This window comes from Kryptolebias marmoratus, linkage group LG19 (genome assembly GCF_001649575.2).
Source record: "Kryptolebias marmoratus isolate JLee-2015 linkage group LG19, ASM164957v2, whole genome shotgun sequence".
Classification (NCBI taxonomy): Eukaryota; Metazoa; Chordata; class Actinopteri; order Cyprinodontiformes; family Rivulidae; genus Kryptolebias; species Kryptolebias marmoratus.
This window is the reverse complement of record NC_051448.1, coordinates 17,128,091-17,144,429: the sequence shown is the minus strand read 5'-3', so window position 1 is coordinate 17,144,429 and position 16,339 is coordinate 17,128,091. Positions and strand designations below refer to the sequence as shown.

Sequence of the window (16,339 nt, the reverse complement as noted above, 5' to 3'; positions counted from 1 at the left end):
GCTGTTCGTCTACATGCATCTGTGGGTTTTCTGCAGGTACTCAGGTGTCCTCCTTGAAGAAATTTAAATGATGATTCAAGCTTGGCGCTAGGTGTGAATGTGTGTAAATGGTTGTTCATCTCTATGTAGCCCCGTGGACTGGCAACTTGTCCAGGGTGTACCCCACCTCTTGTTCATTGACCACTGGTGATAGGCACCAGCTCACCTTGACCCTGCACAATGCCAAGTAAGTAATAAAAATGGATGGCAATCCTTTCAACATCAAGCTAAATGTCATGGTGTATTGCTTTCTTTAGTTAAAAATACTGGCTTGAAGAGTAACGAGCCATCTTCAAATCCTAACTGTGTCAAAAATCTGAAGATGACTTTGGACTCACAAATTAGACAGCACTCACTATCACTCATCAAACCACCAAATGAAAGCATACTGGGAATAGTTTTCCACTGCTCCACTTTAGTTCCAGAGAATTCCAACATTGACTGATTCATTTTATATTATTGTACGTTGTATTATATGCATATTATTAGAAACTTGTTTTAATTAAATATTTCATTCATTTGCCAATGTTTTTTAATTATTTCCAAACGATGTGTACTGTTTTGTTGGACGGTGTATTTCTTGGACTGGCAGTTTTGATTTGAGGTGATGCTCACCATCTGTGATGTGAGTATATTTTTCTGGTAGAAGAAAAAAAAGGGAAATAATAAAAAAGCAAGTTCAATCATAGAGCAATTGCAACATTTATTGAAGTGTTGGCTTTCTTGTATTGATTTTTCAACACATTACAAAAATACATATATGTTCAAAACAGCAGATGTGTACTGTTCTGAAAACACTTTTTTTCACAATGATGCACTCCCCCTCCACTCCTCAATAAACAAAACAAAAAAAGAACAAGAAAACTATTTTTGTACAAAGAGTGTAGGTGAGAGTTGTGAAAAGTGAAATATGAAAATCTATTTAAAATTACAGTCGTTAAGTGCCATCACAAGATCTTCAACCAATCATAAGGAAAAGACAGCAAAACATGATGTCCGTGAAAGTCTCGGAAATCTGATCAGGAAAAAAAAATTCCTGCGCAAAACTATTGTATTCCCCTGCCGAAGGTTCTTCTTTTAGGTTTAATAATCCTCATTTTTTTATAATAACTTTGTTTTACATCCATGAAAGATCGCTTAAAGGAGGACAAAAAAATGTAAGAAATAAAATAAAATAAAATGGAAGAAAACAAAAATACCAGGAGTTAAAAATGGCACCGTTGTTGTTGTTTTGGTTTTTTTTACAAAAAAAAAAGGATAATCTGCCATGATTCTGCGATATTACATAAAAAAAACAGCTTTCCATACAGTGAACAAACAATCATACAGAAACACATTAATGTAGATAAAATCCCTCCACCAGGAAAATCATACAAAAACTGTAATGGCATTCAAATTATCCGATAGAACATTGGTGAAAAAAAAAAATACTTTTTTAACCATTTTAAACACTTACACAGAGTATTTCATTAATGGCGTACTTCAACACTGTAAACATATTGTAAGACTGAATGTCCACATATGATTTGGGTCTCTGTGAGGTTTCCACTGTTCACTGCATGAGTGTGTGTCTGTGGCCTCACTCTGAACGGGAAAATAATTCACCGTACATTTAAACCAGCACCTTGATTTTTGCACTCATGCATCACCGTATTTAAGCAGGCTCCTCGCAGCCGGTCTTGCCTTTGTTTTAATTCACTAAAATATAACTACATAGCTTATGCAGAGCACTCTAGAACCCCAAAATGTCTTCCTCAGATTAGCCAAAATGTGCATTTAAAGCACATCTTCTTTTCTTTTTTTTTCTTTTTTTTTTGTTCTATCAAAGCAAAGTGGTTCAGATGAAACTTCGTAACAGGCCAAAATAGCAGGTCAAACTTTCAAGTGATTACGATTTTGATGGCTGAGAATTGCAGTGCGAAAATGAAAGATGTAGTCTTGTTCTCCTTTTCATGTGGCTTTGCTGTCTCCCTCCCTCTCACGCTCGCTCTGTCTCACTCTGAAGGTCTGTTATAAGATGTGGCCAGTAGATGTGCATTTTGGTACCAAAAAAATACATGTTTCATATGCTTCCAATTTCATTTGAATGACTATTCTCCCTAGTCAAGGTCTTGCTCTCTCCTTTTCTCACACATCTTCATTTCTCAGCTCCAATCTTTCATTTTTGCTATAAGAATAGCCCCTGCTCAAGGTCGCTCGGCCATCCCCGAGTGCAGCTGTGCTCAAATTATCATAACTCATATGGCCCCCTTTTTTTTTGCACCAGATTCATTTCAGGATGAGCGATGCAGAAAATAAAATAAAAAAAAAGAAAGAAAGAAAGAAAAAAAAAACGTAATCCCCGAAAGACACGAACAGGCACACTGTCTCAAAATCTGTTACAGGGAGTTAAACCCATATCACTGTGTGAGGCGAATGAACAGGCTTCCTTTTAAAAGCTGCTCTAATGCATGAATCTGAGTTGGTGAACTGTGAAAAGACACCGTCAGAGAAGCTTAGAGCATGCTGCAAAGAGGAGAAGAACACATGGTAACACGTATTGATATGAATTTCATTTGAAACCCTTTTTTTTGGGGGGGGGTCTTCAGGTGACACAGGAAGTCTTGAAGACTTGCCACATCAGACACAAGAAGAAGATGGGGAATTGTTTAGAAAGTGAAGTAGCTTTTGTTCAACATAAATTTTGAGCACATGAAATGTGTTTATGTTAGAGGTAATCAGATGGGCTTTGTAAAGAAATAATGTCTGGCAGTTACATGTAGCATATACTTGTGGATGATGTGAGCAGCTGTTTTGTTTTGTTTGTTTATTTTTTTTCCTTTTTTTTGATTGTTTAGATTTAGGCCATCTTTCATGTACAGTCAGGGCTTCTTTAACATATAAAAAAAAGAATATATTTACAAACCATAAAAAGGACTGTTCTCCTTCTCACATTAATTAATCACAAGTAGTCTTAACTTATTCAGCATATTAAATATGGTGGTTTAATCCTACATTAGGAATGTACCGAGCGTCAGTTAAGGGCATCTCCATTAAGTGCAACCTTTATTTATGTCCTTTCTGAAGCAAGGACAGCAATACAGTAACTGCATTTTAAAGTCATTCCAATTTAGCCATTCTTTTTTTAAAAAGGACATAACTCCCTGAATAAATTAAAACTAAGTTACCAGATCTCTCAGATAATGTTGGATTTTTAAAATCCAGTACGGTGTTTTATTGTCAGGCTGACATTCAGTGCTTTAGGCCTGTGTGAGGGAATGGATTGTAGTCCGCTGCTGCAGGTAACAATTTTTTTTTTTTTTTTTAAAAGCTAACTGCTTCACACAAATTTACTCTCACAGGATAACAAGTTTCCTTAGAGGAAAAAAAATGCATCAATGGTGACGTCTTCTCTGTTATAGCATTTTAGAAAAAAAAAAAACATTTTAGAACATTTCAAAACTATCTCCATATGAAATCCCACAAAGATGTACCTGCACATGCCAAATATCATTACAAAAATCCAATAAATACAGAAATTATTGCACAGTAGAAAGGCTCCATAGATTCCTAACAGATAAAATCCTCCAACTGTTTGTCGTGAAACACCGAGTTTGGCATTTCAAACAAAATATTATTATTAAAGTTTCCATTTGGTAATATTCTCAGGTGGCAGTTTTTGTGACAAGAAAAAAAAAGATAAACATCAATCAATCTTAAATTTGTTTTCTAGAGAAACACAATCCAGCCAAGCCCCATTGTCGAAGAAGTGGTTGTAGGGATTTTGTGTGTGAATGTAAGTGTTTTTTTTTTTATACGGTTGTGTGTGTGAAAGGATGTTTGTGTCTACTGTGTTCTTTCTAATATGTGGTTGCTGGCTTAACCTCTGTCCGCCTGCTCCAGTTTGACCTCACTGGCCATCAAATGTTCGCCATGCCATTTCTTCATGTGTTTCTCCAGTGTGCTGTAGACACTGAAGGGCATGTGGCAAATGTCGCAGCGGTACACCTCCTTCCCATACTGGCCGTGGGTCTTCATGTGGCGCGTCAGCTTGGAGCTCTGGGCGCAGGCATAGCTGCACAGGTCACACTTGTACGGCCGCTCCCCCGTGTGGCTGCGCCGGTGGACCGTCAGGTTGCTGCAGTTCTTGAACACCTTGCCGCAGTACTCACAGGTGTCGTTCCGCCTATCTTTTGAACTGGGAGGCCTGCCGGGTCCAGGTCCCCGCAGGAGGTGAGGGGTGCTGCTCCCGCTGCGGCCCGAGGCGCTGCCAGCTTCCATCAGCTCCCCTGGTGGGGTGGAGAAGCGAAGGCTTCCCGTTTCTGAGGAGGAGTGCTCTGACGAGGTGGCAAACGGTGACTGACGGGAATCGGTGAATCCCAAAAATGGTTCTCTGATGAAGTGGCGTGAAGCAGCATAGCCAGCAAGGAGCTGAGAGTAGACATTTTCTGGGGAGATGAGGGGTATGGTTGGAGGAAGCTCCAGTGGTTCTTTCTCTATCTTGATCCTCTTGTTGTTAGAAGGGCTGGGGCTGGTGATAGGAGTGGGCCGACGCTGGAACAGCCCAGGAAAGGACTCTGCTTCGCTTACAGTAATCCTGCCATTCATCAGAGGCCTTGCCTCCACCTGCTCCTCTCTTTCTCTGTCTGGTTCTCTTTCATTCTCTCTTTCCACTTCATCCCTCTCTCCACCATCTCCGTTAGGTTGTCTCTCCAGGTTTCTCTTCTTAGGGTTCAGTCTAAGATGATTGTCCATGTGGTTGTAGGGGTGCATGATGCCCACCCCTCCATCGTCACTAACTCTGTCCCCACTAAGCGGTTTCTCTTTAGGGGACTGTCTCGGGCCATTTTCTCTATTCTGGTTGAATTCCTGGGAGTCCTCACTTAAGTTGGAATCTGGTCTACTTCCATTTCTCAGCTCTTCTTCCTCCTCCTCTTCTTCCTCTTCTTCTTCTTCCTCCTCCTCCTCCTCATCCTCATTCTCCAGCTCCATCGCCCGTGCATCTCCCTCTCTACTTTTGTCCTCACCTTCTCCTCCCTCTCTACTTCCCTGTTCTGGAGAATCGGTCATGTTCCCAGACTTGTTGTGCATATGTGTTTTCATGTGCCTTTTAAGTTTGCTGGCCTGGGAACAGGCGTGATCACACAGATGACATTTGTACGGCCTCTCTCCAGTATGACTGCGTCTGTGGACAATCAGGTTGCTCTGGAACTTGAAAACCTTGCCACAAAACTCACAGGATTTGGCTTTTCCTAGGGCCTGATTCTGGCTCTGAGCATCTGGAGGGCTGGAGGACCCATGTCCCCCCTGAGAGGTGGGTGGCTGCGGGGCATAGGTGAGAAATGTTGGAGGCTTGGCGCCAGGCTGGAAAAGCGTCGGACTCAACAGGCGGTGCATGGGTGGCACGCGGTTTGGAGAGAGAGGAGGTGTGGGGCCACCATTATTGGTTGGGTTGCCCGCTAGTTCTCTCAGGCGACGGGAGAAGTCCATAGAAGGAGGCTCCATGGGGGTCATCCTCATCACCCTCTCAAAGGCACTGGGGTGCTGTGACAGCAACCCCATTTCCTCTGGGCCCAGCCGCTCTAGAGGTGGTCTAGGGGGAGGTGGAGGACTGACAAAGGGCGGTGTTGCAGGCAGTCGGGTTTCCATGTACCCTGGAGGATGGGGGTGTTCCCTGAGCAAGGGTGCAGCCATGCGGAGGAGGTGAAATGGGTTATTGGTGTCACCGAGGAAGGTGGGGAGCGGGGAGCGGGGCAGGGCATCAGCTCCCGGGGGAGGAGGCAGTGCCATGCGGGGAGTGAGGGAGCAGTTGGCTAGGTGGTTGTCAAGGTAGATGCGGATGCCATGAGTGTGCTGGGCATGCTGAAGCAGGAACCAGGCGCTGGTGAAGGTCTGCTTGCAGGTTGTACAGATGTAGCTGGACGGCTCATCTTTCTCTGTGGGTCGAGAGAAAGAAAATCATGGTAAAACAAAAGGAAAAGAAAAAAAAAAAAGCTAATTCAAATAATGTGCATTTTTTTCCTTCAACAGTCAAACAAAACTTCAGCTCAAAATGATTTTTTGTGTAAATGTGTGTGACGCTTAGAAAAATTTATTGCGCTTGAATCCTGGAGTTAGATTGGCTTTCCGTTTATGTGAGATGAAGCTTCATAAGACGGGGTGAGTATCTACGGGCTAATAAAGGTGGCAGGTATTGCCCTTAGGCCATGACACATTATGCAAATTCTAATGTCAGCTAGGCTTTAATATACAGATTCATCTCGTCAATGCTGTCATTTCCATATGGTGACAGGGAGCCAACAATGGGTTTAAAAAAAAAACGAGATAATGAAGGAGGGGTGGGACTTGGAAAATGTGGCATTAGAGACAAAGAGAGAAACTCAAAAGCAGGCATGCAAAAAGTGATGAGATGATGAGTAAACAACAAAGACTGCTGTTTTTTGGTTTTTTTAAACAGCATCCACATTAAATAAATCTTTACGTCACTGGTGTAGTAAAGAGTATAGTAAAAGAATCTGTTGTGGCTCCACACTCTGTGAGAACTGAGAGTCTCTCGTTGACAAATTACCCCTTTAAATGGTGTGACTTAATAACGGCAAATGAATCTATCAGTCACTGTGGCATGGCCCTGTCAGCCGGCTTTTGACTCATAAAAAAAAAGAGCCTTGGTAGAGGCTCGCCTAATTCAACGCAGGCTTGCCCTGAAGAGGTATTTCCACAGTCTTGTGTTTGCTTGCGAGGCATCTGCATCTACTTTATGATCAGCCGCTACCGCAAGTGGAGTCAAGTTGGTACAGTGGTCCCAAAGCTCTAAGTCTGGAGGGCCAACACAGAACTGGGGAAATAAACCTTGCCCAGAGTTTTATGTGATCAAGAAAAAAAAAAAGTTCTTATTAAGATGGCTGACTGCCTCAAAGCCACCCTTTGTCATAGAATGTAAAACACACATGCAGACACTGATACAGGCTCAGGAATATTTTCTTTACTCGCTCCCTCGCTGTACACAACCCTACACACAGAGATCCACACACACACACGCTCATGTACTGAGGAGAACAGATGAGCGAAAGCTGATGTTGGATCAGTGTCTAGTACAGGAAGCTGATTTGGCGCTGTGATTGGTTTGGCTTTCCTCTGGGGAGAAAGGGTCAGAAAAAGTTAATGAGGGGCTCATTTACTGATTCAGTCGGTTTTTCTCTGCTATTAGTGGCGCTCTGGTGTAGCCGTCACTTTCGCTATTTGTGTGGGTTGGGACACGACTTAACTCTCGCCGCTAATGTGTGCGTGAAAGCCCGTCTTCGCGCGGGCGTGCGAGTGTGTGTGCGCAAACATGTATGTGGATGTGTGCGTGCGTGTGTGGGGCGAGTGGCGGGCTGCCTGCTCGTGTTTAGTTTGGCTGAGCTTCACACGGCCGCTTGGCAGCGGAGAGCTGGACAGCTTAACAGCTTGGACGAGGAGAAGAGAGCCAGACAGGGAAGGGAAGAGGAGGAGGAGAGGGGTAAGAAGAGAGGTGGAGGGACTTTAAGGGCCTGACGAGCTTGGACGCACACGCCTGCACAGCGACACACACTGAGGCTATTTGCATGTCCCCCAGGGACCGAGGTACGTCTGCAGACTTTTGAGCTGTAGATCTACAACAATTAATATCAAATAAAGACGTCTGAGAGAAAAAAATATTGATGATTTTTTGTTTGTCTGTGTGTATGTCTATTAGCAAAATATCTCATGAACCACTTAATGGATTTTGATAACACTTTCAGAGAGTAATTGTTAAATAGACATCTACATCTGCTTAACTTTTGAAGTCATCTCTCTTCAAGATGGCCACCACAGCTTATCAGGCTTTGAAAACTCAAAAATGTGAATAACTGTTGTTTTTATAGATATTAGGCTAAAATTTGGCGTGGCTGAAGATGAAAGTCATACAAAACACCCTATAAGTTATAACAGATTGTGTGTGTGTGTGTGCTTACAGCCATCAATCTAAGAAAGCCGATCCTGTACCGCCGTCCCTACAACCTTCCAGGCCCCCCACCACACAGCAGCAACAACACATTTGTATCTTGTCATATCTTACACAGGCGCGCCATATGCTGTTAAAGGAAGCGTGGCAGCTAATAGAGTGGCAGTTGATGGCGGCTGCTTAATGATGGCCAAAGACAAATTTCATCAACTTCCCAAACAAGCAAGCAAGCAAGGGGGGTAGGAAGAGATAGATAGATAGATAGATAGATAGATAGATAGATAGATAGATAGATAGATAGATAGATAGATAGATAGATAGATAGATAGATAGATAGATAGATAGATAGATAGATAGATAGATAGATAGATAGATAGATAGATAGATAGATAGATAGATAGATAGATAGATAGCCTTGCTCCCATGCTGAGAAAGTGTTGCTGCTCAGTGCTCAGATCAGTTAAAGCTTTCATTAAAAACTCACAGTAGGCGATGTCATGCTTCACTTTGTGGTAATTACAGCTGTCTTTCTGACATGCAGTCACAGGACCCTTCCTCTGCTGACCACCAAGGTCAACTACTAGTTAGAACAGTTACAGCCTCCTCTCCACAGAGTCACTGATGCTGGACCTAATCAGCCAATTTACTCTGCCACACACACTCGCACACACGCCGATGTGTGTATGTGTGTGTAAATGAGGCCGAGATGAGAGGTTAAATGAAATGGAGTCACAGCGGGATTTGGTAATATGGTACGCTGCATTTTGCTGCTTTTTGTCATTTCGCCAGCAATTTGGGAACGCTTTACTGTAATGGAATTCACCTAAAAAACAAAAAAGGGACTATCTGTCAGGTTTCTGCCCAGGTGTTCACGCTGGCAGCCTTTCCCATGAAACCGGGGAGCACAACACAGATCTGAAAGCAGCTCAGGAGGGCAGCTCTTTGTCCTGCACAATGAAAACAAGGGCTAAGGGCCAGGAGGCCTGGAGGAAGTTATTAAAGCCTTGGCACATGCACGGAGCTGAGGTGGGCCAGTAATAATGCTCTCCCTCACTCCTGCGATGTGTTCTTTTTTTTTTTTTTTGCCTTTTTACTAAACCACCGGGCCAATTAACCCAGTCTTCAGGGAATGAGATCTGAGCTTTACATCAGATTTTATTCCTTCCAGATTGGCTTTTATAGCCATTATTTTGCCTTAAAAAGTACAAACAAAATGCCAGTGAATGAAGGGGAGCCATGGTATTGACTGTTTGCATATGGCCAGTGTAGCAGAAGTGGTGTGGGGCCGGTAGACTTGACGCAGACACCAATCATCTGGTGTAGACATGTGGATTTGTGTTTAATTTAGGAATTTACAGCTTCCTGCCAGATTCTGATTTATATTTGAGAGCATGAGGTCCCACCATTTAAATTACACTTTTCTTTTTTGTTTTTGTGGCCTTTATCGGATGTTGTGATCCAAAGGGGCTTAAAATGAGACCATAGTAGATAAATAAAACTTTTTCTACAGAATTAGTGTTACAAAAAAACAAACAAAAAAACATCTCAGCTGACAATGAGCTGACCATAATGACTGTCCACTGATGTCAAATTAAGTCTCACAAAGCTCAGAGAACAAAAAATGAGCTTAAATAAAATCAATCATCAACATCAAGTTAATTTGGTGAGCCCAAAACCTAACAAAGTAATTTATTATTGCCCGCCACAGAAGTGCAAAAATAAGGCAACAATGTTTTTGCCTGAAAAACATTTGGAGTAAACCCAATTCAAGATGGCTGCCATAGCTTTTTGACCATACCCAACACTAGAATTACTAAAACTCAGTCAATTTTACAAATATTGAACTAAAATGTGGTGTGGTAGTAGCTGAGAGTCATTCCAACTTAATACAGGATTTATGCAAGTTTCACTAACTTAAATGTAAGACTACAATTAAATTGAAGTCCTACACAGGTTCTAAAAATAAGTAATTGTAAAAAAAAATTTAAACCAATTTTATTGCCAATATTTAAATTTAATCCAGATCATTAAAAATTCAAAATGAATGACGACAGCGTATTAAAAAGAAAAATTTGATGAAAGAATCGCTGAATGAACAAATGTACAAGTTTAAAGCAAAATATATTATGAACCACTAAATGGATTTTAATGAAATCCTCACTAAATAATCACTGGATGTACTGTACATCTACAATTGATAAACCTTTGAACTCAACCAAATTCAATCCGGCTGCCACGGTCATTCACAGCACATACTTTTAGCATTAACAGATTGCAATGGATCGCACTTTATTTTCAAGGATTGACCAAAACAGTGCCGTCATTTCTTAACATAAGATGATCTTAGTTTTAACCTCAAACTCAAACTCAAAAGCGTTAAAGGCAGCAGGTGATCTGAATTCCTTCAAGGAATGCTATGCCTTTAATTATTATCAATATCATTATTGTGTGGAATAATGTTGCTTTAATATTAGACTCAGGAAGTGCCAGTGCAGGTGTTGGTTGTTAAGAAAGCGATGACGAGGATGTGCTACAATAGGTGTCACACGTTTGTGTGTGTGTTGCAACATTCCAGAGGTTCAGGTGCGGTTTGCTGCTCCGACATTCCATCAAGGGTGACAGAATGCCACAGCTACAGATTTGCATACAGAACAAAGCCGCCTGCAGGCTAGGCCACTGGGACATAAACCTGCCCCTGCAGCCCCTCCTCTCCCCTCATGCACGCACACACACACAAACATCACACACGCTCTTTGTTCGCACACACACATTGCCTGCCTGAGTTTTGGGAGTATGTGCATGTGCACCTGTCAGGGGTTAGCTGACACCTCCACTGCTGGTGAAGCAGCTCCTCATTAGCATGGCTGTGATCTAGGGGTCCCCAGGGGTCCCAGCCTCCTCACCTCACCTCTTACCCCTCCTAAAACCCTTGTACCTCTGATCCTCTCCTCCATCTCCTCAGCTCTCCCATGCAATCCCTCCTCCTCCTCCTTCTTTTCCGTGCTTCTCTCCCCTCTGCGCTGATGGCTTGTTCGTCACGAAGGCGGCTAATCAGGGGCCAGGGGGCCACGCTGATCAACTGCATAAGTCTGTGTGTGTCTAACAGAGGGATGTGGACTTCAGAGAGCAGCTGACTGTCACACAGATGCAGCAGAAGAAAGAGGGAGACAGAGTGAAATAACTAAGAAGAGAGGCTGTGGAGGGTGGCAGTAGCAGGCAGGGGGTAAGGCTCTCACACAGTGTGACTGGCTCCATGCTAACTCAAACCAGCTTTGGCCTGCTAACAATATACATCTGTGTGTGCGTGGGGGGAAGAGGGGTGTCTGCAGCCAATATGACCAGCTGAAATCCCCTGACAGGCCGAGAGATGATTTAAAGAAACAGCATCCCTTAAAATATTTGCTACAAACTGTATGTGGATAGAAGTTACGCAGAAATACTTTTTTGGGCTTTTCATTTGTCTCTCCATTTTTCTAAGCATTTTTTTCTCCTTCTTGTCTTCCTTTGCTCTCACGTACACACTAAGCACCTGTACAAGGTATCTGAGTACTCCACCCTGACCCTCATGCCTCCTGGGATGTGGGTCAAATGAACAATAAAAGGGATCACGTATCACCAACAGCTTGATCACAGGCACAAACACACACACACAGAGACGTACACACACCGCAAAGGTCCAGCTGCACAACAATGCACAAGTGGAGAAAGCTCTTGTGTGGTGCAACCGAGGGAGCATGTTAGTGGGCGAGCTATCTGAACCAGGGCACAGGGGACACGCTGTGAAAAATAACTGGCAAAGTCTCTCTGTCAGTAAAAGAGCTACGACTTTTAGCCCGAGTTCCAGGACAAAAAAAAGACGGGGAAACAAGGGAGCGACACAGACAAAAACAGAGAGAATGAAAAGAAAAGAGGAGAGAGAGCTTCATAAAGTGCATCCGCTAAGCTCCCCGTGGCGTTTCTCTAAGCCTGACTCATTGCCATCAGATCCCAGCACATTGCATTTGTGTGTTGTTCACGAACACACTCGTGGGGTCTGCTGCCTGTCAGGCGAGGCTGACAAATGGACGACACTCAGTCGTGCTTGTGGTTGAAAGAAGATGTTATGGGTTGGAGGGGCGGCTTTAAGTCAGGAGTGTGGGAAAATCTCAAAAGGCGGAAAAAAGTTCAAATGGAAAAAAGTGGAAAAAGTGAAGTTACAGCGAGCATTGAAATAAAGGTGGATTTTCGTTTTAGCGTTTTGTTTTTCTCTATTCGAGTGATTCCATTTGCTGTAAAATTCCTTCCACTTTAATCTCTCGAACCATCTCCTTTCTATTTTACCATGACATTGCAGCAGGAAAAACAGATAACATGAGAATAAAGCAAAGATCAACCAGCAGCATCATTTTTACTATGAGAGGGAAATGCACCCTGATTGAAGAAAAATCTAATATTAATCTGTATATTATAAACGGAAAACAGGGTTCTCGGATGCCAAACAAAAAAACAAACAAAAAAAAACACCAAAATGTCTCAAAAAGATATCATCAAGACAAAAACTCAAACTGCTTTGATAATAAAATGTGAACTGAGTGTGAATCCGCTCAGTGTTTGTTTAGGGTTTTACATTCAAATGAGCCACAGAACAGGAAACTGACTTCGGCTTCAAAAAGACGTGTCGGCTCGCTTTTGTTGTTGATTTTTTTAAAGGGGTTGTATTTTACATGCAAATAAGGTTCCATCTACAGCACTTCAGTTTTGTTTTTCCTCTTATTTTATAAAACAGTTTCCTTCTAAATTATTCTAACAAAAACTCTAAAATATTCCTCGTATGCCACTAGGTGGCGAGAGATTCCACTTTTTACAACATATCAAAATACGACGAACGAACTTTCTTATCTTGACTAAAGATTCTCCCAAAATGTTTTTTTTATTGTTTACAGTTTCCTCTACGGTAAAAACCATTTTAACACATGATCAAAAGGCCCTTTTTAAAAACACTTCAGGTGTGGTCTTGGTCTGAATGGACGGAAATGGCGAGGGGCGTTAAAGCCACCCTTGATGCACCTTTGTGCCGCGACGCGAGGTAATAACAGAGGTAAAACAATTTACATGTGAAAATCTGGCTTTGCGGCTCAATAATATGATGAAGTAATTACATCTGGCCTGTGCAACCACCTGATCATGGTTTTAAACAACAACAAGCAGATTTATTACTGACAGAAGATCGATGAATGATGCACAACAACTTTACATTTAGTTTAAAAAACTAGAAACTACAAAAAGGATTTCAAACTGGCTTTTTTCATCATGTTTTAAAAAGTATGCAAGGAAGAACCTTATTTGGTTCTGCGATGCTCGCTTTATTTCTGAAAGCTCACGTCTGTGTGAAGCTGGTTCCATCACTAATTTCTGAATGGTCAGAGGCAGCATAAAGATGGATTGATTGCCATTTCGTGGCACTATTTTGTAAAAGTTCCTTAAGTTTAATGGCAACAAGATCAAGATAAAAAGTGACGGACAAAAAAAAAAAAGTAAAAACAGCTCTGTTGTTGTTTTGGTTTTTAGGGCACAAAGTGAGAGTAGGCTCGCACAGAAATAGGCTGCTATGTCATTGTTTCTAAAAGCTCTGTGTCTTCAGTCTATATAGATTCATCAAAACTGAGCTTGAAAAGAAAATTCCTTTTTTTATCAAAAACTTAATTTTTTATAGATTGAAGAAGCAAACACAAAAATGTTTGTCTTTAAAAATATCTGGAGTTATGTATTTAGGGTCTAAAATGTTATCAGCGACTTGCAACCCCATAACTCCCCTTTAAGCAACATTTTATTTTTACACTTCTGCAACAATATATCCTAATTCAACATCTCCGGTACCAGATTAGTTGTTTCATATGTTCCTATTTCCTTGTTTCTGAATTCTTTAATTTCTTTAAAAGATTGAAAGCTGGAAAAATTATGTGAACTCATACAGGCCAAAAGGTACACACACACATTTACATTTCTATGTTGCAGCTTGGCAACTTCAGCAAACAACAAAACTGACAACTTACTTTGTTTTGACTTTTTTTTTTCCCACAATGAATGACCTTTGGTGAACTACTCTGTATAAAGTCGGCCTCCTTCAGATTTATATAATTGTTTTGTCTCCCCTAACTTTTATTCGAAGAAAAAAATCTGAAAAAAAGAGAAAAATGTCTTCACGGTTGTTTCAGTTTCTGGGGCACAAAGTAACAGCGGGCGTGCACAAAGACCGGCGGCTACGTCATTGTTTCTAAAGCTCCGTATCTGAAGTCCACATGGGGGTACCAAAAAGTGAGTTTTTAGAAGTCTTTGAAAAGCATTTTTAAAGAACTTAGGGTTACCCACCGAAACCGCAGTTTGTGAGAACAGAAGGTGCAAACCCAGCAGAAAGTCTGTTTTTAAAACTATCCGGAATTATGTGGACAGGGCCTAAATGTGAAATGTTAAATAAAATTTGCACTGTATAAATAATAAGTATATGTAAAAATATAAATATATATATTTTGTTTTTGTCTATAAATGTGTTAATATGTCCTATCACTTACAGTGCTTAGTTCAATTTGCAAGTGTTTTTGTACCTTTGGCTCACAACTTTTAACACATTGGCTCTTTTGCGCCACCGTTTCTGTGTATATATGTGTTTTCATGCCTATCCTCACTTTACTACATGCCCATTCAGTGATAGAGTGCCATATTGCTTTAGCAGTAAATAATGATTCCCAGCTGCCCACTGGAGCTGAGTAGCCAGTTCTGTTTAACTGGCAGCCCACAGGAAGAGGAAAAAACAGTCGAACTGCACACAAGCTCTTACAACTTCCCCAGCTCCGTCACTGGCAAACAATGTAAAGTCTCCTTTAGTGAGTGCGGGATAACAATAGTGAGCTAACTCGCGGTTGTTTCGCTTTTCCTCCGCAATGATTGGATCAAATCTGTCAACTTCAGGAGGGAAATTTGCTTATTTTGTTACAACTCTTAGACACTAATAAGCAGCTCATCTAATTATTAAACGCAAGAGAAAAATCTTCTTTACACATTTTTATTCAGTTAGTATTTTTTGTTTGTTTGTTTGTTTTAACATTACAACTAATTGAGCCGTCATTTATTTTTAAATTTAGATTTGAATGTCTTAAATCTACCTAAACTGGTTTTATCTCAAATTGAAGAAACAGAAAAGGTACAAATGTAACTCAAATAAAGTCTTACACATGAATTGATTTCAATCCTCTGAAAAAGTCGTATTTATTTCACATTCATTCCTCAACACGTCTACAAGGAACAAAAGGAGTGGGGGGGGATCATGTCAAAGAACTCCAAATTACATCTACAAATTACATTTTGTGGATTTTTTTTTTTTTTTTTTTCACAAACTGCCAAGACACGTTGTTGTGATGTGATTAAACTAGCGGCTGGCTGCACCTTTAGATTTAACTAAAAAGTATTATGGATGTTTTTATGTAGTAGAAAAAAAGAAAAGAAAAAACCTTAACATGCATTTCATTAGAAAACAATCTAAAGGCCATCTTAACATAATGTGCAATACCATTCTGTTTTACTGACTCTAAAATAAAATAATAAAGACCTTATCTGATGGGAGAAAAGGATACTAATCAGTTTTACCTTTAAGGTGCCCGTCAAAGGTTTTTTTTTCCTTTTTCATTTATCAGTCATGTTTATGAGGTCGTGTTATGATGTATTGAATACCAGCAGCACAACATTATTAACGTTGCAACGGTCATGTCTCCAGGGGAATTCTGTTCTCTCCTCGGTGTGTCCTGAAACATACCCAGGTGTGTCAAACGGTCTCCTGTCTTGTCTCAAACACATCATCTCAGATTGTGCCACACACACACACAAATACATGCATGAACATAGATTTACCTCTCAGCACATATTTATGAAGTGACACGATGTGGCTGAATTTGGCCTCAGGCCTTCCCTCGTGGCCTCTCCTTCTGTCCCTCCCCCCTCTCCTCTCGTTTTTTTTAAATATTTTTCTCCCTCGTTTTCTTTCTGGCTGTTATCATGCTGATACATTTCCTGCTCCTGGCACGGCTCCTGCATAGCTTATGTTTAAAGCAAGCTTTCATCTATCCTTCGCCTCCAGGACACATAGACACACAAACACACACACACACACACACACACACACACATATATATATATATATATATATATATATATATGCAGGCACCGGTACGGGCCAGCGCTGCCCCGCCAGACCACAGGCCCAGACAAGCTCCGCTGGCACCAATCACTCTGATAACATCTCAAGGCTTTATTTCATTTCTGGCTCTGCTCTGGGAAAGACCAGCATGAAGAGGAGGGCTTTCTGGAAAAAAATATGAATTACACCAG

General features: G+C 41.3%; 1 protein-coding gene across 2 annotated transcripts in view; it reads right to left on the bottom strand.

Annotated features, from left to right (window-relative positions):
• Positions 1–722: 722 nt before the first annotated feature.
• bcl11bb (BAF chromatin remodeling complex subunit BCL11B b) overlaps positions 723–16,339 on the bottom strand; it is a 31,101-nt gene continuing 15,484 nt past the window's right edge. For both annotated transcript variants that reach the window (XM_017409216.3, XM_017409217.3), the window contains exon 4: positions 723–5,954. In XM_017409216.3, coding sequence (XP_017264705.1) covers positions 3,898–5,954 — 2,057 coding nt within the window. In that variant the 3' untranslated portion in view covers positions 723–3,897. The remainder of the gene's footprint in view (positions 5,955–16,339) is intronic.